The 21474-nt window shown below is 41.1% G+C and overlaps 2 protein-coding genes across 21 annotated transcripts in view; one reads left to right on the forward strand and one right to left on the reverse strand.

Annotated features, from left to right (window-relative positions):
- Positions 1-6419, reverse strand: part of LOC122155452 (DNA primase large subunit-like) — a 31854-nt gene extending 25435 nt beyond the window's left edge. For 15 of the 17 annotated variants that reach the window (XM_042809322.1, XM_042809319.1, XM_042809317.1 and 12 more), the window contains exon 1: positions 4742-4820. The gene's annotated coding sequence lies outside the window, so the exon portion shown is untranslated. Of the gene's footprint in view, positions 1-4741; positions 4821-6318 lie in introns of those variants that run through there. The other 2 variants (XM_042809305.1, XM_042809310.1) reach the window with 2 other exon arrangements.
- Positions 6420-6538: 119 nt separating this feature from the next.
- RAB23 (RAB23, member RAS oncogene family) lies at positions 6539-21019 on the forward strand. 4 transcript variants are annotated; one of them, XM_042809298.1, is made up of 7 exons: positions 6539-6676; positions 7686-7887; positions 8402-8487; positions 13205-13361; positions 14883-14965; positions 15617-15709; positions 16591-21019. In XM_042809298.1, the coding sequence occupies exons 2-7, from the start codon at positions 7733-7735 to the stop codon at positions 16728-16730; spliced, it is 714 nt and encodes a 237-aa protein (XP_042665232.1). In that variant the 5' UTR covers positions 6539-6676; positions 7686-7732; the 3' UTR covers positions 16731-21019. The 4 variants fall into 4 exon arrangements, with proteins under 4 accessions (XP_042665232.1, XP_042665235.1, XP_042665233.1 ...); XM_042809301.1 differs by lacking the exon at positions 6539-6676 and adding an exon at positions 6778-6800; XM_042809299.1 differs by lacking the exon at positions 6539-6676 and adding an exon at positions 6864-7020.
- The last annotated feature ends 455 nt before the right edge of the window (positions 21020-21474 follow it).

The following is a 21474-nucleotide window of genomic DNA, read 5'->3' on the forward strand; positions in this document are numbered from 1 at the left end:
ACTGTAAGGTGTCTTCTTCAAACTAGGCTTCTTCAAAAGAACACCCTGCTTTGGGGAAGCAGCTCTTTTACGTAATGGTTTATGTGTCCATGTCTTAGCAATCCCTATGTTGCAGCCAATTTGCAGCTGAGCAGGATCAGAATTCACAGCACCTGAATCTTCTAACTACATCTGCATGAGTTTTCAATGATCCCTTTTGAATATCCACTACCAAGAAGAGGCTGGAAAAGAAGCAGGCCAAAAAGGACAGTGCAGCAAGAACAGTATGTACCATTTGCCCTAGGAGTCATCATGTGGTGAGCTTACAACCTCACAAAAAGCATGAGGCAACATTTTGGTAATCCTTTACACTTATTTGTCCAGTGCTTAGTGTTATCATTTGGAAAAATGGAATCTAGCTCACAAAACTTTTCATCCCCCCAGCATTTGGGGAAAAAATCACTGAAGTTACTTGGTCAGAGAGGGGAAGTTAGCCAAATGACATCTAATTCCCAATTAATGCATTCCCACAGCAAATTATTTCTTCATGAAAATTCATTTTTTATGAAATGTATACATCAATGTTAATATGCTTTAATATACAAATAAATTACCCTCCCAGCTCACAATGTTGTATAATCACAGAGGTTGCCCAGGAGCAGTCACTTCCACCTAAATACAACCTAAATGGGAACTGTGACTCCTTTTAACCATAAATATTAAAAGATTAACATCTTAATAATTTTTATATTCCTTTAACATCCTACACTCCACTACATGTTCTACCAAAAGAATTGTACATCTATATAACTACATAGTCAATAATATAAAATTCCTACAGATCAGTACTAATCTCAAAATATACATCCATAATCTCATCATTACAGAGTTCAGCGGTCACTTCTCCATGGATCCTGAGTATAAAACATGGCATTTCACAGTACAAACCAGGTGAGACATCATGTAGGCAAGTTTATAACATACGATAAATGCATCTCTTCCTGACCATTCCTAGATCGTAGCTACATTTTTCCCAAATGCTTGTGTTTTAGGTAGTAGCCATGAAATATTCAGATTGCCTCGACTTCAAAAAAGCATATCCTGAAATACAATTGTTCAATCTCTGACATTCATCTTCCTTGTGGTATTTTCAGCTGACATGGTCTAAATTTCACAGACTGAATCAGTGTCACAGTTCCTAACATGGCAGCCCACACATGAACTGCATTCTATTAAGAAATATCTACAGGGTACAGCAGGCAACATCTGTAATGTGCAGAACAGTGCTTTCAAAAACAAGGATACAAAGATGCTGACTCCTCAGTACAGCGTGGTGATACCCTCTATCTTAACAACAAATTTAAAATGGTTACATGATTCTCACACAGGATGTAAATTTAATTCAAAAATAGTTTGCATACATATGACTCCTAGACAAAGCTGAAGTTTTCTGCTTCTACTAATGTGACAGCTAGGAATTGCTCCACTCCTTGAAAATTTTCTCCTATAATAAATGTCTGGCAATAGCATTACAAGACCAGTTAGAGGGATCCACATGTGTACTCTTTATTCTAGCTCTCACCACTGCAAGTTTCAAATGCCATTGCATGGTAAGGACATCTTAGTGATTGTCACAGGCCACAAATGAGAGAAAAGGTCAGGCAAGCTATTCCTCAAATCATGTATTTCCTACATAGCCTTCAGGGACATCAAAGGAGAACCTTGATAAACGTGGGGGAAACGAGATGTAAATGAGAAAACTTCTAAGTAGAGCCCTTACCTGCCAATGAGAACCACTTCACCTATGTGTAATGTGCCAGTGACTGCAGCTCTTGTCTGGCAGTGGCTTATCATCAGGAAGAGTTCACTTCATGGGAACATTTCCCTATAATTTCAAGGATTTAAGTACAGCACTACAGGAGGTTTGAATAGTCCAAGTGAACTCGCAAATGATGGTAAGCAGCAAGAGAAACTATTTACAGTAGGTGCTTCTGGGCATCTCTGTTCCAATTCACCATTCTTACTTTCATTCCAAACTCTCAGGACTGAAGCAATGGAAGCATCAGCTTTTCCATGACCTTCTGGGACCTCTGACTTAACCCTGTTGAACTTCAAGCTAATTTCCTCACAGAAATGATTGCTGCCAATGTTTCAAATGGTTTCCTTTAGACGTTTCACACTTCAGTTTCACACCAGTTAGAAGACTGGGTAATTGGAAACTCTTAATTCCACAGGATCTTTGTCAGCTTCCTCTCATTTCTGTCATACCTGCTTAATCCTTCACATAAAAGCTCTCAAAATTTTTATTCCCAAAACACAACAAAGCTAAAAAAAAAAAAAAAAATTGCATTTTCCCACAATATTTCAGTCAACATTTGCATGTGTACTGTAAGTGCATGCATTATCTACCCCTATGTAAGTCTAAAGATAAGAGTTTTCCAGAGTACTTGGAATCCAGATCCACTGATTTCCAAGCAAGCTGTAAGTTTTCAGCGTGTCTCAGCAATAAGCATTAAACTGAAGGACACTTGGTTTGTTTCTTATTCCCATACAATTTCTACCTCTTGTGTTCTTCCTTTTGTCACCTAGTCAGGAAAAATTTGGAGAGTATCATATCAAGGACTGATGAACAGTATTTAGAACCTGCTTCTCTGCAGGAATTCAGCTAATGGCATAACAAATTAATTTCAAGCTCTTTGTTGCTAATTTTGATATGGTCCTTCTTTCCTTTGCTACCTCTTCATACTTCTGTTGCGCATTATGTGCCCAAAATGTGATCGTTTTACATGCTACAGAAAATAGTGACAGAATAAGGGAAAACAACTTTAAGCTCAATAAGGTAAACTTAGGCTGGATATAAGGAAAAAGTCTTTTGCAGTGATGGTGGTGAGGCACTAGAACAGATTGCCCAGTGATTTGATTGACATCCTGTCCCTGGAGAGGGTAAGGCTATATCAGGCCCTAGACAACCTGATCTAGCTATGGTACCCCCATTTGTTACAGGGGAATTGGGCTAGGTGGCTGTAATGCTACAATGTGATAGAAAGTATGGCAACAATAGCGGGGTGGAAAAGTTTTCTGTTGCAGCAAATAAGGACAAGCCCAAGTAGAGCTACCATGGACGCAGAAATGAACAACAACGAAAAAGCTACTCACCTTCAGAAGCAGGGATCTCCAACAAGATACCCTCACATCCACTGCCAACCCTTATATGAGGTCTGAGAAGAGGTGAATCCTGGCTGCACCCTTTCCAGTCACTCAGCTGCACTGCATGTACCTGAGGCCCCCTATGTCAGCCCTGTCTTCCCACCAGGTGCTCAGTCACTGATTTAGGCTGTGACTCAGCATTTCTGCTACAAAGGCCTTCAGGGGTCCCTTACAACTCTATGGATAATATGAAATATTTTCAAATTGTGACCCAATTAAAGTCAGTGCCTTCATTTCCTCATTTGGTGGCAGGCCCCTCCTCAAGCAGACATGACATTTCTTTCACTGGATACATAAAGCAGTAAGAGCAGAAAAGAGAAACAAGTCCATCACTGCAAACAACACTGCTAATGGCAATTTATCAGAAACTCTGAGTATACACAATTTTAAACACCTTCAGCATTTTCTTCAGCTAAATGTACTTCCTGATGAAGTAAGCCAGAGCAATTCTCCAATACACAGAACTGAATTAACTAACATGTAGCATTTCAATCTTGATGTTGTCCCCATTTATTTCCATTTTTCTCTCCTTCACACACAGCACACAGATCAAGTATTTTTTATTGAGCTTCATGGCGTTAATGGAAACAACTGTATTTAGAAATTCTACTTGGCCATCACACGATGTACTGCCTGCACCTGATAATTCCGAGTGCATCACTTGGCAACTGGTTTCTTTAACCAATTTACAACCAAGGTTCCAAGCACACCATCTATTGCCTTTAGCATGAGAACAGTTTTCAGAACTGTTGATGTTTCAGAACTTCAACTTATATATCCCTGTTATTTTTGATGGGCATATCTAAGATTTATATAATACTGCATTAATAATGGTAGTAATAAACATTAGGATGGTTAGAACTACAAGAATTCTGATGCAACACAACTTAATTTCTCCGATTCTGTTGATAAAACACTCGTCACATTAACAGATACAGTGACTTAAGTACAGCAAGCACTGCATTTTCATAGATATAAAGAAGATGCTGGTTGGTGGGGCTTTTTTTTTTCAGAATTTAATTGGCTGAAATGTATACGTTTTGTTGCAAAAAAAACCCACAAACCAAAACCAGGAACCAGAGCATACAGCAGATACACTGAATTGGCTCCCTGAGAGATATCAAAACATAGCTGTGGTGACAGAGAAGTCAGCAACTGGAGGGACTCCAACTGGCTTTCCAAGGATTCTTACTGAAAGATTATTTAACATTTTTATTGATAATACAGACAGTGATACTCAAGTAAAGCTTGCCATTTAACAAACAGATAACCGTATTAAAGGATGGCATTATTTTTCTCTTATAGATCAACCTGATGTGCTTTGCAATGAAAGTAATTTAATTGTAGTTAAGTATAATGTAATACATCTGGAAAAAAGTTATTATGGATTATATGCTCATGTAAAATCTGACTTAGAAAGCAGTAGTCATAGAAATGTGGAAAAAACTGTCTGAACAGGTGACCTTGGTAAAACAGTACAGCAAAAAGGGATTAACGTGACCTCTCAGAGGCCCATAAAGGGGAATACAAAGTAGAAGGTAGGACGCTGTCTTACCTCGGCACATCTACCACAGCACTGATCTGCTTCCCAATGTGCATAGCTGTTTATGCAAGATCACTTTAGCATTATGCACATAACTTTCTGTTAAAGTTAATGGGAGGGTTCAGTAATTCAAGGCCTTTTAGCACACAAAAGCGGTGACGTGGAATAGACCTTGAGACTAGCAACCTAGCTGCTGAGACTAGCACAAACAAAACAATAAACACAATGCATACAGCTTAGCTGTTCTTTTGAAGCACAGCAGCAAAACATGCTCATTGAAAAGGCATTTATTCAAGTATACACAACACTGACTCACTCTGGAGAACGAAAATGTAGCCTTGGGAGGAGATAAAGCCATTTCAGTTGTGCAAGGAAGCTTTTAACTGGTAACACCTGAGTGTTGTTTGGTAACACATGAATAGCAGAAGTGCTGGCTGGGTAACAGAAGTGGTCTCTGCAGCCAATCAGATGTGCCTTGCAATACAAAAAGGGTGTGTTAAGTCAGGGAATGCCTTTTAGTGCACCAGCTGAAAAAAAACGGAACATCTTTAGATCTTAAGACTATAATTAAGCTAAAACATACTCAATTTCATAGCATCATAGAATGGTTTGAGTTAGAAGGGATCTTTAAGATCATCTAGTTGCAACCCCCTGCTATCAGCAGGGACACCTCTCCCTAGACCAGATTGCTCAAAGCCCCATGCAGCCTGGCCTTGAATGCTTCCAGGGAGGGGACATCCACATCCTCTGGGGGTAAACTGTTCCATTATCTCACCACCCTTACAGTAAAAAAATTCTTCCTAATATCTGGTCTAAATCTACCCTCTTCTAATTTAAAGCCATTTCTCCTCATCCTGTTGCTACCTGCCCTTATAAAAAGTTTGTTTATATATATTTGTTTATATAAAGCTTTGAAAACAGGAATTCAGTATACAGTGGGTAACAAAGTAAGATTATCTCACATCTTGCACATCTCCCCACTTTATTTCCTACCAAGCTCAATTCATGTCTGAATTGTGGGCACCAGGTTTTACCAAACATGAAAGAAATGATCACCACAGATAACTATATAGACAAAAGTAAGCACTTGAAGAGCACACAAATACAGCCTCTTGTTCACGTCTTGAAAAACACAAGTGGAGTATGTTTCAGAAGCAGAACAAAACCTTTAACACTTTGCACAATGCACTTAACAGTTTATAACATTCAGTGGCTTCACAAAACAGACTTCTTACAAGGGTATGTAGTGATAGGACAAGGGGTAATGGCTTTATTCTGAAGGGGGGTAGGTTTAGATTAGATGTAAGGAAGAAGTTATGTGCTACAAGGGCGGTGAGGCAGTGGCACAGTCACCCAGAGAGCTGTGGTGCCCCATCCCCGGAGGTGCTCAGGGCCAGGCTGGGTGGGCTCTGGGCAGCTGAGCTGGTGGGGAACTGCCCTGCCCACAGCAGGGGGGTGGCGCTGGGTGGGCTTTGAGGTCCTTTCCAACCCAAACCATTCCCCTGCCCTAATGTCTTACAGACATGGAAAGAGTTCTAGACAATACCCAGAACACCATGCACAGAACACTATCTGGCTGTAATAATTACCCTGAGAGAGGAAAGCCTGAGGGCAGCCCCTGATGCTGACAGACCCCTCGGGAGATGGGGCAGAGGCAGGCGGTGCAGGGCGGATCTTGGCGAGCTGGGCTGTACTACGGCCCCGACACCCAGCCCTGTGGGGGCATCGAGCGGAGCCGGGGGCGGGGGCTGCGGGCGGGCACCTCCCAGACAGGACCGCGGTCCTGACGGCGTTTCCGGAGCGGGGGAGCCGGGATGTGCGTCCGGGTTGGGTCGGCCCCAGCGAGCGGTTTCCTCTCGTCTCCCTTCCTCCGCCGCCTCCCTCCCTCCCTCCATCCCTCTCTTCCTCGCCGTCTCCGAGGCGGAGCCGCCGCCGCTCCAGGAGTCGGTGAGAGGGAGAGGGGGGTCGGGGGGGAGCGGGGCAGGGCGGAACGCTGGCGGGGGGCGCCCGTGAGGTCCTCGGGGAAGCCGGGCTCCCTGGGTGGGCGGCGGCTGCGCTTCCTGAGCGAGCGGTGTGTAGCGCGGCGGTACGGAAGCGTTAGCCGGCGGGAGAGGCGGAGGGCTGGGCCGGGAGCACCTCACGGGCTGCAGCTGGGACGGTGTTCCCATTTCCATCTTCCCACCGAGAGGTGCTGGTTTATATAAACCTCTCTCTGTCCGATGCGCCTGCCTGCGCCGTGACCTTTGCCCGCGTACCTCAGCGGTTTGGGTCTGTCTCTGGTTAATGTACAGGTGGGCACGGACGAAAGGAACGGAAGGGAGCGGGGCAGCCCTGCGCGTGGGGTGAGATCGTGCGTTGTGGGGCGGGAGCCTTGAATGTAGAGCTGCGTGCATCCAGCGTCAATCGGGTGAAGATTTAAACGTTTTCGAAAAGAAGCATTTTAGGGCGGGTTCTTGCTTTTAAAAGGTTTTGGAGTGGGTTCAGAGGAGGCCACAGAAGCGTTGGGAGGGCCGGAGCAGCTCTGCTGTGCAGTCAGGCTGAGGGAGCTGGGCTGGTTGAGGCTGGAGAAGAGAGCTGTGGGGAGGGCTGAGAGCAGCCTGACAGCGCTTGAAGGGAGCTTACAGGCAGGAGGGACCAGCGTTTTTACACAGCCTGATAGTGATAGGACAAGGGGAAAAGGCTTTAAACTAATTTAATTGGAGGTTAGATGTTAGGAAGAAATTCTTTACTCAGAGGATGGTGGTGCCCCATCCCTGGAGGTGTTCAGGGCCAGGCTGGGTGAGCACTGGGCAGCTGAGCCGGTGGGGGGCTGCCCTGCCCACAGCAGGAGTTTGAAACTAGATGTTCTTTAAGGCTGTTCTATGATTCTGTGGTCTTTGAGAATCCTAAGGTGAAATCATCTTTCCTCTTCTGTTCACAGCATTTTTATGAACGCAGCTATTTATTTTGTTTACAGGATTGATAGATTGGTGAATAAGCCAGAGAGGCACCTGAGCTGCAGAGATGTTGGAAGAGGACATGGAGGTGGCCATCAAGGTGGTAGTGGTAGGAAATGGAGCTGTTGGGAAGTCCAGTATGATTCAGCGATACTGCAAGGGGATCTTTACAAAGGACTACAAGAAAACTATTGGTGTAGATTTCCTGGAAAGACAAATCCAGTATGTATCAAACAGATGTCATGCTATGTATTTTTACATTCCCCTCTGTTTCTTTGTTCTCTTGTAATCCTAAGATTGACGGATACTTGAAACACAAAGCCTGCAGTCTCTAAAGCTAAGTCAAGGGAGCTGATTTTTCTTTTGAACTGTGGTAAAAAATTTCATGAACTCAATTTTCTCTTACAGATTTAGAGTTGTAAATCAAAATTAAAATTTTGAACCTCTCTTATTCTAAGATTTTTGACTAGTTTCTTGTGTGCTCTACCATCTGTTGAGATTTTCTCTTTTTAGTTATTTGAAGTGGAAGTGCTTATGATAAAACATTTGCATGATTTTATTAACTAACAGTCTACACTACAGATTTAGTCTCCATCATGATATAGTATGGAGTTGAACCATCACCAATGCTAAGTTTTTACTATGTTAAAGTAACATTATTTTTTAATTGTAGAGATGGGAATGCTTCTATGCCAATGGCTTTGTATTAATCGCAGAACCATGTCGTTTATTTCAGAGTTAATGATGAAGATGTCAGGCTAATGTTATGGGACACTGCAGGTCAAGAGGAATTTGATGCGATAACTAAGGCCTACTACAGAGGTGAAAATACCATGTTTGGTAGTTGGTTGGGTTTGGAACCTGTCTTTAAAATATTTTCCTATTTCTGGATTAAGAATTTCAGTAATTCTTTGTGTTTGCAAAGTATGTTTAGCTCCCCTTTTTAGCTCTGTGAATGTATTCCCCCTTTATGTACAATCCTCTCCATGATTAAGTGCCTCTTTATACAATATTGTCCTTTAAAAAAAAGCATAGACCAGAACAAGGCAAATGTCTGTACAGAAACTCCTACATAGTATTTCAAGCAATATAACTCAAAATCAAACTTAATTTGTTTTATGTGATGACCTATTTTTGATCCAATATGCTCTCTTAAAATAACTGAAGGCAATTGTTCTGGAGTTTTGGGTGGGAATTCAGGTTGTGACTGATAGTTATGCCTTAATGTTCTAGGGTGCTACAGTTTTCTGAGCTTTTTGTATTTCATGGTAATTTTGATTAACTACTTTTTTAAAAAGTAGTATTTCCTGCTGTCCCTTGTAATTGTTGGCTACCATTTCTTCAGCAAAAGAAACTTCTATTTCTTTCTATCCTCCTATGAAAATAGACCATTCTGTTGTTTTACAGCTAAGTTGAGCGTATAAATTTCAGAAGGTAGGACTTGATTATCTTTGAGCTTCTTTATCACTTGTTTCAAGCCAAAGCTTTTTTCTCCTAATGACTGTCAGTGCCATGCTAAAGCATGGAGTATCAATCTCCTCCCTGAGCATCAAAACTGGTGGTTTAAGAAATAATCTGCCTGGAGATCTTGATGTCTTGCTGATGACTCACGGTGCAGGTAGAACTCTGCCTTTGAGATTTTTGTATTGAAGAGGCTGTTGTGGAGCAGCAGGTCGTCATCCTGTGGATACATGTTGCAAATTATGCGATGGATATCTTAACTATGCTCAGCTGTTCAATGCAGTGACTATTCTGCACTAAACATTGAGGGACAAGGGAAATTTTAAGAGGCTGGAATGGAATTTCTGTTTAGCAACAGGTCTGCAAGCACAGTGTTATAAAGCTAAAGATCAAGTTTACTTTGTAAGTACAAGGATTTTGGTGCATTCTATTGCTGATAAGGGGAGGATGCCTCTAAGGAAGATAGAACAAGTGTTGGCTGTTACTCCAAGGTCTGCACCTCGTTCAGATCTCTGTCCCACTGACTGCTATCATTACAGTGAGGGTTACATACTCTCCTGGAACGTTGTGCATTGTCTGTTCTTCAGGAATCAGGTGCTTGTCCATGACAATACAATAAATGCTTCTGTTTCTGAGCCCTTGTCCAAGGACTGAATTATTCAGCCTAGCAGAGAAATAAATTTAGAGCTGACACCAGATCTGTCACGTGGTTTTATTGTCTAGGTGATGATGTGCAGCCAGCACTGTTGCATACTTATGATCATACCATGCCAGGATCCAAATTGTCCAAAAACTTAAATTGAAAGAGTTGAAGGAAGCTTTGTATATGTATATTTTTCTATTTTGTGCTGTATTCATGCATCTTCTCACAAGTTACACTTTTTTGTGTCCTGTGTGAACCATGCATTCTCTCAGCAGGTTGGTGCTTCATTTATATGCTAAGCAAATACACAAGTGGCTGTCATTAGCAGCACCATGCCTTGCTTCACGCTACAGATCTTTCAAGGCAGTATTGATGACTTCTTACTGCTTGCATTCTCCTCCAAACACTACCACTGCTGCCTTGAGCAGACACTTGTTAGGTTTTTGATGGAAGGGATGCATCTTACTCATTAGTCTGCTATTCAGCTGCTTGTAAGTAATGGCAAGAACAGAAGAGTGAAACAAATAGGTTCCAGATATAAATTCTTGTGTGTGTGCTCATCCTTGTGTTCATCTATGGCAAGGAATTTCTTTATATGTTTTCTGTTATATAATCAGTGTGTTGTTATAAAAGGAGAAAATATGGTTACATAGTCTATGAGGATGATGCAGTTTGCTGAGCATTTTTGAGGCCCCTCAGCTGTCAGGCTTTTGCTCTACTTGCATCAAGTAGAGATGCTGGTACTAGTGGTGTTTTTTTCCTGAAGCAGCCTCGGTATGGCTGGCTGATCAGTGACTCCAGCCTGCTGAAAAACCTTCTTAAATAAGGAGATGAGGATTATCAAAGTAGTAATCACACAGGAAGAAATCCAGTGTCCTTTTTCCTTAGTACCTGACAAAGATTTATGAAACAGTTTCTTCCAAAAGAACTTTAAATATGTGCAGAAGACCTGCTGGTTTCAGCTGTTCTGTTTCTGTCTGATGTTGTCCTGTGCCTTTGCTACTGGTATTTGTTGTTATATGCAACCTCTCAAGTAGTGTAGGATTCCATCTGGTGTGGGTCAGTGAGATACTAATGTTATTGACCCTCTTAGATGCTGCCATTTACTAAATATAGAATGGTGTTTATATGCCTAAATCCTGTTTTTTTGTGGATTTTTTTTTTTTTTTTTTTCCTGGAGCTCCTACACAGATATTATAGTTTCTTAAACTTGTTTAAGAAAATTGATAAAATATTGAGTATTTAGCAGTGTTCTTGGAAGATGAAAAGTTAAAATTTAAGTTTTTTACAGAGAGAGTGGTGAGGTGCTTGAACAGGGTGCTCAGAGAGGTTATGAATGCCCTGTCCCCAGGGGGGACATCTGTTCAAGGCCAGATTGGATGGGGCCCTGGGCAGCCTGGCCAGCATCTCCTCAGCACGTATCCCTACCTGTCTTTCTGCCTACCCAGGCTGCTGGCTCCTCAAGCAGTCCTGTCCTTCTTGGGCTCCATCTCCCCATAGCTACATCTATGCCTTCCTCAGTCCTTTTCTCCTGTCCTCTGAGTGCATTTCTCAGACTCATGGCTCAACTCCAGAAGCCAGCCCTGCGTGTTTCTGAGTGGATCCTCACAGGTTCTCATGGCCTGCTCCTCTGGTGCTGCTGGGTGGTTATAAAGGGAGCCTATAAACAGAAAGGGAATCAACTCTTTGAAAGGGTAGATAACAGCAGGACAAGGGGAAATGGTTTGAAGTTGAGGGAGGGAAGATTGAGGTTGGATGTCAGGGGCAAGTTCTTTATAGAGAGAGTGGTGAGGTGCTGGAACAGGCTGCCCAGAGAGGTTGTGGATGCCCATCCCTGGAGGTGTTCAAGGCCAGGTTGGATGGGGCCCTGGGCAGCCTGGTCCAGTGTTAAATGGGGAGGTTGGTGGCCCTGCATGTGGCAGGGGGGTTGGAGCTTCATGATCCTTGAGGTCCCTTCCAACCCTGGCTATTTTGTGATTCTATGAAAAGAATGGACCTAGTAAGGCCTCTGTCCTTTTGCTGAGATCTGAAGCCATATTAAAGCCATGTTTTATTCTCTTCTTAAATAAGTATTTTTCAGAATTATTGGATTGGTAAATTCTGGCATTTCTTAGAAGCCAGCGATCAAAACCTCCAGCAGAAGTTTGGAAGTACACCACTACATGCATGTGCCATTGTTGACACTCGGGTGTACTTCTTGATTATGAAGGACACTTTGTTGAAATAACTTCCTGGCAGAAACCTTCAAATATCGGAGTCTGGAAGGCCCCAAAAGCATCTCACTGTGACTCCTAGTTAGACACCATTGTATGATTCTTTTTAAAAAGCACTATGGCCAAGCTGACCATTATCTTTACTGTCCCTGTCCACTACACTGTAGAAGCTTTACATATAAACTGAATAAGGCAATATGATGTTGTAAGCCACCCTCTTTTTACTTACAGACATGCTGGGACTTCTCCTTCTAAACTTTATTGCCAAGTTATTGCTGTGTTTTAGCATTCAGAAGGAATGAATGGAAAGAGAGCTGGAGTAAAAATTCCTGGAGTGAAAATTTCACTCCATTTATTAGTCTTAAAACTGAGCAAGGAGATGCTTGCAGGTGGTGAGGGCCCTTCAAACATTCCTGTCTCTAGCAGTTCCAAGAGCTTGAGAGGCTTTATTAATCTCGATGGTGAGATGATGTGCAAATTCAGTAGTGACAAAGTAACCAGCCTTGGAAGGAAAAATAATTTGCAGATACCTTGCAGGGTCTTGAGTGGAAGCACATCAGGTTAGAATATGGTGTGAACACTAGGGAAAACAAGCAGAATTTTAAAATACAAGTAATGAGATAGAGAGGATTATGAAAGACTGCATTGCTGCTGTTTGCTGGTAGAGCTTAATCTGGAATTCTGAGGGTAGTTTTTATTCTGTATAAAACAAAATCAGAAGGGTCTTAAAGACGTGAGTGTTTAAAGAATGTAGGAAAACTTCCATTAAGGTAGACAAGCTGGGGTTATTTCAAGTTCTCTGACTTTCAAAGTCCAAATTACTGTAGCATAAAGAATAGCATGAACTGCACTTCACAGATATTGAAGAATGAATAATATTTGCTGTTTTGGCACCCGCCTAAGCTATCTGAAAAAGTGAGCAGTAAGCAAACTTCTCTTTCTCTTTTTCCAGTCTTTTCCAAAACCCTTCCTCTTCCTTCCCCTGCGCACGTGCACCTTGTTGGAAATGGTTTGAAGGGAAGCTGAGTCTGGGCATAATGGTGGAAATAACATGGCAGCTTAGTGCTTTTCATCTGGGGAGTTTCCTAATCATTGGCTTATCACAGGCTGGTGGCAAAAGGGGACTTTTAGTGGAGAAACCTCTCGTACTTTACATATATTCAGTATGATTTTGAATGTTTGTTGATTTTTATGCATTTGTAATCGGTCTGTGTATTTTTAGGAGCCCAGGCCTGTGTTCTTGTGTTTTCTACAACTGACAGAGAGTCCTTCAAAGCAATCCCTACCTGGAAGGAAAAAGTGATGACTGAAGTTGGAGACATTCCCACAGTTCTTGTGCAGAATAAAATTGATCTTCTGGATGACTCTTGTATAAAGAAGTAAGATTTTTATCTCCTCCTTTAAAGAGCAATGTATTGCCCCTCTATACAAATGCTTAAAAAAAGTCTGTGGGAGTTCATAGAATGAATCATAGAGAAGGGGTTGAAAAGGACCATGATGATCATCTAGTTTCAACCCCCTGCCACAAGCAGGGCTCCTGGTGAAGACTTTGATCTGTAGATTATCAAACCAAAGCCCAGCATCCAGACGTGCCTTGGAAGCACAGGTGCTGGCATTCCTTCAGGAGTGCAGTTACTTGGGCAGATGTTTGCCCAGGTAGGAAGCTTCTCTTAGCTTCATTCCTTCTTCTGAAATAGCAACCTGAAAAATGGAGCAAAAGCACCAAGAGTTTCCTTGTGCCACAATACGATCATTTTTTTATCTAATCAAAAATCGTAAGACTGTATTAACTTCCTCTCCTGCTAAAGCTTACTTCTACTGCTGAACTGCTATGCGTTGTGCAGTTTGATTAGTGAAGGCCTGCTGAAATGGTCAAGAGGTTTGAAACAAGCTGTTTGAATAAGTATCTTAATATTCTTTGCTCTGCTTTCCTTCAGTTTGTTTTTATTGCTCATTTTTATCAAATACTGTAACTACAGAAATCTGTGTCTGTTAATATTCTCAAACTGACTGTTGCTGATGCTGGTTGGTTATATTTTTATTTACAGATTTTGCTGTCAGTTCATTCTGCCTCTGTCTGTATGTTCAGTTTCATTACTGCCATAAAATTAGCTTAACAAATGCTAGCTTTTATTTGCCACAATATAATACCCTTTGGAAAACATGCCATGATTTATCATTCTCCACTTTGTTATTGCTACCATCTTCCTGAGAGGTGTGCATTAATTCTTCTTTTTGTCATTTCCTGCGCTGGCTTGCTTTATTCTGTTTGCTCTCACTGATGACGTAAGTCAGCTTCTGCTCCTTCTGCAAAGAATACTGAGGATTTTTCAAACAAAAAGCAAAATCACATTTTAACTCCTCCTGTATTTCTGGTACATCACTCGTGTTTTGTTCTCTGAACGCACCCTCTGCCTCAGTAGCTCCATCTTTCTTGATTTCCTGTAGTGAAGTTCTCATGTTTCCTCACCTTTTCCTTAAAATTTAGCACAAATTGCCTTTCCCTTCACAGAAAACAAATAACTCTTCTGCTTTATTTAAAAAATTAAGAAGCACTTTTTGGTTATTTTGACTTTACAGTAGTAATTGTTCTGTTGTAGTGCTCTGTTAATTGCAGCCTCTTTCTTTTTTATTTCACTGACAGCCGCCTTAGGACCCTTGGGAATAAAGTCAATAAACACTGCAATGCAATTGTTTTTGTTCCTTACAGTACTGCGTGTAAAATACCACGAAGAAATTAAGAATCAGCTTTTTTTTCTGGCTGAGCTTCTTAGCCTACTAAGTTACCACATTCATTCTGACACGAAGTGTTTTGTCTGTAAGAGCAAATGCTAGAAATTAATATTTATGATGACAAACGATAGAAATTAGTATTCATGGAGTCGTTCTCTGTTGTGCAGCGAAGAGGCAGAAGCACTGGCAAAAAAGCTAAAGTTAAGGTTCTACCGAGCTTCTGTGAAGGAGGACCTCAACGTAACCGAAGGTAGGAGGCAGGCAGAGGTGCTGCCTGTCCTGTCCTCACTATATCTCTTTGTTGCTTTTGCATGCTGTTGGCAATCCTTCTTATCTCTTCAGTTGCTTGGTATCACTGTGATATGGCAGTTTCTTTGTGTACATGTTTCCCTTCTATTTCATGAATGATGCAGGGCTTCAATATTTAGAAGTGCCGATGTTTTCTGGGCTTCTTGGCCCTACTGATTGTCAGTGAGCAGTGGGCTCTTAAAAGTGCATACATAGAAGTTCAATTATTACGACGTACGAATTGCTGAACAGATTAATTTGTGATTGATTGTTAATAGTTAAGAAACAATTTGTATGAATTATTTCATAGTTCAGTTATATTAAAATAAAGTACACTAAAATTAGAATCTGTTGCAGTGATTTGTCTATTGGTGGTACCTTAGTAATTCCCAAGTCTCACTATTTAATGCATATATTCAAATCTGGATTGACATTGATTCGTTTGGGTCCTGGCCAGGTACATCGGCCTGCCAAGAAGGAATCCTTAGATTGTGTTAAACCTGGTGTGTGAAATGGGCTTTGGTCAGCAAGCAGCAGTTGATATTAGGGTGGTGTTCCTGATATTAGTATTTTTTTTAAGTGTACTCTGATGTACCTTTTTTTACCATTCCAGTTTTTAAGTATTTGGCTGATAAATATCTTCAAAGGCTCAAGCAGCAAACAGCTGAAGAACCAGAACTAGTACATACAAGCAGCAACAAGATTGGTACGTATGCTGTAAGAAGTCACACGCACACAAACACTAAATTCCAAAGACTGTATTTTATGCCATCAACATTTGTGGTCTCATCTGCTGCCTTTAGGAGTCACATGGTGGTTGTGGTCTGATAACTGCCTTCCTGTCTTAATATGTCGTCTCCTTTCCTTTTGTAAAATAGCTTTGTGACTGCAGTTACAAGATTGCCGAATAGCTGGAGTGAAGTTTCTAGCTAATGTTTGGCTACTGTCCTTTTATTAAATTCTTTTAAATGGTGTCTGAGGATTTGAGAAGGGGTATTTGCTGGGTTTCTTTAATGCAATTAGTGTTGGTGTCATTTGTTTTGGTAAGAGACTCACTGTGAAAGAATCTGGCACATAATAAAAAGATCTTTGTAAACTTTGTCTTGAGTAGAACAATACCAAACTTCTGCAGCCCTTAACAAAGCCTGAGTTTCTTCATTTATTTTCTTTAAATCACTTTATTTTTATTCAGTCATTCTTCCATAGCTTTATCCCAGCAGTTTCTAACTTTAAAATGGCTATGTTTCTGTGTATTACTCAGCTAAGCATAATTTTGTTGCCATGCAATTAGTAGCATGCACTTACTTGGATGAGTGCACGTGCTCCCTTTGAATTACACATATACACACAGGTGTTGTATACTAGCTTTAAATACTGCCTGGCCAGTCATACCACCTGGCTCTACTTCAAACTTAGTTGCAAAATTGACCAGAAAAACAGGTAAATGTTTTGGTTTCTTGTTTTGTTTTTTAGATACCTCTGAGGTGAACTACCGTGAGTTAGTAACTGGTGCATCTTAGGTGTTAATGTGTTATGCTGCAGGGAGGGAAGAAATACAAATGCTCTTCTTGCCTTGAATTTCTGTAGGTGTTTTCAATACAGCCATTGGGAGTCACCCCAACCAGAATTCTGATACCCTCAACGGCGGAGATGTCATCAACCTCAGACCAAACAAGCAGAGAACCAAGAAAAGCAGAAGTCTTTTTAGCAACTGCAGCATACCTTAGACTGCTTTTGGAGGGAAAAAAAAGAAGAGTAAACATGAATGGGATCAAGTTGTGCAATTGAATGCAGAGTAAAGCTTTAGAGGTATTTTACCAGTGCTTTAGCAAATCTTGTGCCTATGGGATCCTTGCTTGGTGGATTTATCTAAAATTGCTGATGCAGTGTTTTTTGGTGTGTAGAGTGAGACACCTGGCGGCAAAGCGCAGAACAGTGGCTGCCCCGTGCACTTTTTAACAATTATTGAGCAAACTTCTCCATTTTGAAGGAATTATTTATAGAGCTATGAACTAGGCTTTGCAGAATTGAGAAGCACGTGTAACATAAAGATAATACACACAGATAGGTACAGACCGTGACATTGTGGCCCAAGATTAACAACTTCATGTCTAAATTTCAAAGGAAGTGTCAGCATTGGTTAGCCAGGACACTAAGAAGTTAGCAGAAGAGCAAAGTGAAGACATCCCATTGTATGCCTTTCTCTGTTAGCGTGGATTCTGGTGGTTCTGTCAGTTCGATATGCTCCTGTTGTATGTATGTTTGTGAGGTATGTATGTAAATGTTGGGTATGAATACTTTTGCTAAATTCAGGTGTATTCAATACGTGGAGGTCAGAAGATGAAATAACATCTTCACAAGAATTTTTCCTTTTAAAATGTTACCTTTCAGATGAGGCTTTCCCAGCTGCTGCTGTGTGTGTTGAACTTGCTATACTTGGGCCTGAACGCTTAGATTTAAAAATAGACAGTGCCAAAAACGCTCCTTCTTTTTACCTAATGCTGCATTGCAGATGTTCTTGTAAGTTTGGCTTTCCTCAGTCTTAACAGGTTGATCAAATAAGTGTTTGACACTAATAGATATCCAGATGGAACAGTCATATTCCTGTCCAAGTGTGATTGCTGCGTCCTGTACCATCCATGACAAAGGAACTTGCAAGGTGCCACAAAATACTTATCTTCTTTGGAGAAATTTCTTGTAGTCCTGCAAACCAAGTTGCAGAGGATCCAAAACACACAGCTAATTACTGATTTGCAGTAATGAGACATTCCTTAACATTGTTGCTGCTACTTACAGAGAATCTAATTCTGCAAGATCGGAGACATGGCAAAACAATTTTCAAAGTACGTAAGTAATTTTATAGAACTGATTTAGAATTTAGGAGCCCAAATCAAAATTAAAGATATTTGGGTTTAGGTTCCTAAATCACTACGGTGCTTTTAAAAATGCTAAGCAAGATATCTCTTATTTACCAAAAATAAACACTTTTTAATCCTCTACAAGAGCATGCATGCCTTTCAGAAATACCCATTTTGTTTACATGGTTTTGTATTGTATTATATAATTTTAACTTTCTAGGATTTCTATATCAAACCTGCCAGTGACAAATGCAAAATATGCTGCTTGAAAAAAAAAAAATCAGAATTTTAATAGTTTTTTAAACAGTGTATGAGAGTGAGAATGACTCGACTGATCCTGTATATTTTTGGAGGAAGGACTTTTCACTGTGTGAATTCATATAGGAAGCCTGACTTATTTTATTTCTAAGTCGATGAGTATGAGAACTGCGATGTACTCTTGTCCCACTGTCCGCAGGAAAAGAAGTGGGTGGCAAGTTGTGCACAAGCACTACAGATCTCTGAACGCTGTATTTGATGTTTACTCTATTAGACTTTCTACCGAGTACCTTTGTGTCTCTGGCAAGCTGCCACAGCATCTCCAGTTGCTGGCAAGAAGGCGGTCCTGCAGGCACTTGGTACCCTTTGCTGTTGCAGCAAAATGTGTTCTTCACCAGAATGTTTCCTGTATTCTCTCTTGGATAGATGCCTTTATTTTTAACAAGTGCATTTAATCACTGTACGTATGTATAAATGGAGTCACCTCCTACTTGTCGTAACGTTTTAGGTAAGGAACTTAAGGTATGGAAACAAAAAGACCTATGATTGTACATAATGGGGCCGTCTTACAACTTCAGGATGTAGGGTAGAAGGTGTGCGTTAGGAATTTTGTCAACTGTTTTTAATATGGGAACTTTTACATTTCATTGTCTGTTTGAGAGTTTAACCATTACATTTGTTTTTCCTGAAAAAGCATGCGAACTCACAAAGTGTCTGAAGCATTTTTCTTGCCTTGTTCGACTTTGTACAGAGTACTGAAAAATCTTTATGTATAACAACCATTTGTACTGACACATCATTCATCAGACATTGTACGATTACATAAGCCATTTGTACTGAAGGTCCTTTGCTATAAACTATTTCAAGGAGTGAAAACTCAATGGAAATTTTCACAGATGAGAGACTTATACATTTAGGATACACTGAAATTTAGTACACGCATGCTTTCATCTAGGAATATCTGTTTCAGGTGCTGGGCAACAGGAAGTTTGAATTTCACTCCCATCATAAGCTAAAGTGGCTCCTTCTTTGTTGCGATTTGCAGTGCTTAATTTCCACTCTGACTGAGGTGGAGACTGTCCAAATCAGCATTTTTTCTGGAGATTACTCTGCATAAGCACTGCTTCAAAGTGTACTTTTTATCCCTGTAGTTTTAGTGTGCAGATGTGAAGCAGATGCCTTGCATATGGCAGGCGTCCATATGTATCCATGCCACTGCTCAGTGGGAGAGCCGTTTGACTTCTGGATGAGGAGACGTGCCGACACTTCTGGCATTCATGTTGTTGTGTGCGAATAATTTTAGTTACAAACATTGCCCCCTCCTCCATTCAGTGTTCTTATGAAAACGCCATGTTTTAACCACCCTTCTGTGCCTACGAGGTGGAAGAGAATACAATCCTCTGTGACACCTGCGGTAGGTCAGCATTCTGTGCTCTGTGCACACGTGCCTATCACAAGTCAAAGTTTTATTCTTAGAGCCTGAGCTAAGTGCACTCCTGTTTTATCCACTGACATCTCTTAGTAGCTCGCTGGATATTTTATTTAGCTCTTGGCAAAATTCTTTGCTTTTAGTTGATAAAGCTAAGGTGGGTAGAACACTTCAGTGAAGTAAGCATTCACTAAAGGGCCCGACTCTAAAGCATCTGCTGCTCCCACATGACATCCATTCAGTGAATGGGTGCTCTCCTGGTGAGTGAGGCGTCGTTGGGTGCACAGTAGCAGTGCCAGGGATGCATTTCCAGCTAGAAATAACAAATTTGGAGTTGTAAGATTGGGCACGTTGAGATTTTTGGGCTTGTGTGTGTGGTTGACTTAAATTCCACTTCAGACAATTCTGGAGTTTTCTTATTTTCAGCATTACTTAAGGTGACGTTTACCCTTTGTGATCAAAATGTCCAAATTACTGTCAGTCTAATTTCCTGATTCATTTTGTTATAATCAGGTGTTGGGCACATCTGACGTTTTTCTTTGCATCACTTCTGTAGATGTACATTATTCTAAAAGGAATTGAGTGGCTGAACACATTGTATGGCTTTGAGGTTACACCTGGGTGCATGCACAATGCCAGTGAATGAGCTAATAGCTACCAGTTAATGAGTAACAGAATTAATTACTTGCACTGCTGGAATGCAGGAATTCAGTCATATATCAAATGAACAAACCTGCTGCTTGGTACCTAAGTCCCTAAATCTAATCACAAGCCTCTGGCTAAGGCTGTAGTTCCTGAAATCAAACTGTATGCAAAACAGAGAGCAAGAGTTGGTCCAAGAAGCTTGACTTCATCAAAACCACCATACCTCCGGTAGGAAGTGGCTATTGCACATATCTTTTTTTTTTATGCTCAAGTGGTATTGACCGAAGAAAGTACTTCTCACTGCTAAATGGAGCATCCTAAAAGGTAATCAAACTCATGGCAGATAAAAATGCAGGAAGTACCAAGATGAAAAGTGCTGTGGTGAAACATGAGAAACTCAGTTCCGTGCTGAAGACAAGGTCCATCTGAGCCACCTCCCGACCAGGTGCACCCTTGTGCTAAGCTTGCTCTCAGGTTTCTGGTAGGAGGGTGACACTGATCAATAATTTGTGGAGTGAGTGGTTTTTCCTCTCCTGACGCGAGCACGGCTCAGCAACCACCTGAAGTTGCTAAAAAAAACCAAACAAACCCAAAGATCTGGGCCAGGAGAAATGCTGTTGTCATTGCAAAGATAAGGACTCATTGCTACTAATACATGACTGAATCTTACTGGCAAGTTCACGTGATCTAAATGGCTAACGCAGATGTGTACATAACTGTGTTTGTCACCTTCACAAACTCAAGTAAATGTAGTATATTTTTAGAAAAAAACTCAACCTATCTTTCAGTAAATTCTCAAGTGGTAAAATAAATGTTTAAAAATGAATATTCTGTGTATGCTGTTCCTGTAAAATTCCTACAGGTCAATTCTGCTGCTCCTGTAAGTGACACTGGTTGTTGTATCAGGTGACTTAAATGTTTCTCTGAGTACTGCTTGATCTGATTACACATTGCTGTTTTTGTGGTCATATTAAAGTGTCAGTGTATTAAATAGCAAGAAATTGTCGTAACCCCTCAGTTGTGCAACCAGTGTCTGCCCAGAAACCTGTGCCCATGTCTATTTTGTACACTGCCAGCAGCTGGGATCCAGGGGAGCACAGGGCACAGGCACCCACCCACCTCCTCAGAGCAGTGTGGGCACCCCCAGCTAATCGAGACACGTTTGCTGAGCTCCTGCCTCTTCTTTTTATTCACACAGAACTCCAACAGAAAACATGGATTCTGTTCTGCTCCCTGAGGACTTTTTAGTTTTCATAATTGATCTGGCTAACATAGTGACAG

The sequence above is a fragment of the Centrocercus urophasianus genome, unplaced genomic scaffold (genome assembly GCF_019232065.1).
Source record: "Centrocercus urophasianus isolate 14NV4802_14NV808 unplaced genomic scaffold, USGS_Curo_1.0 seq_1149, whole genome shotgun sequence".
Lineage (NCBI taxonomy): Eukaryota > Metazoa > Chordata > Aves > Galliformes > Phasianidae > Centrocercus > Centrocercus urophasianus.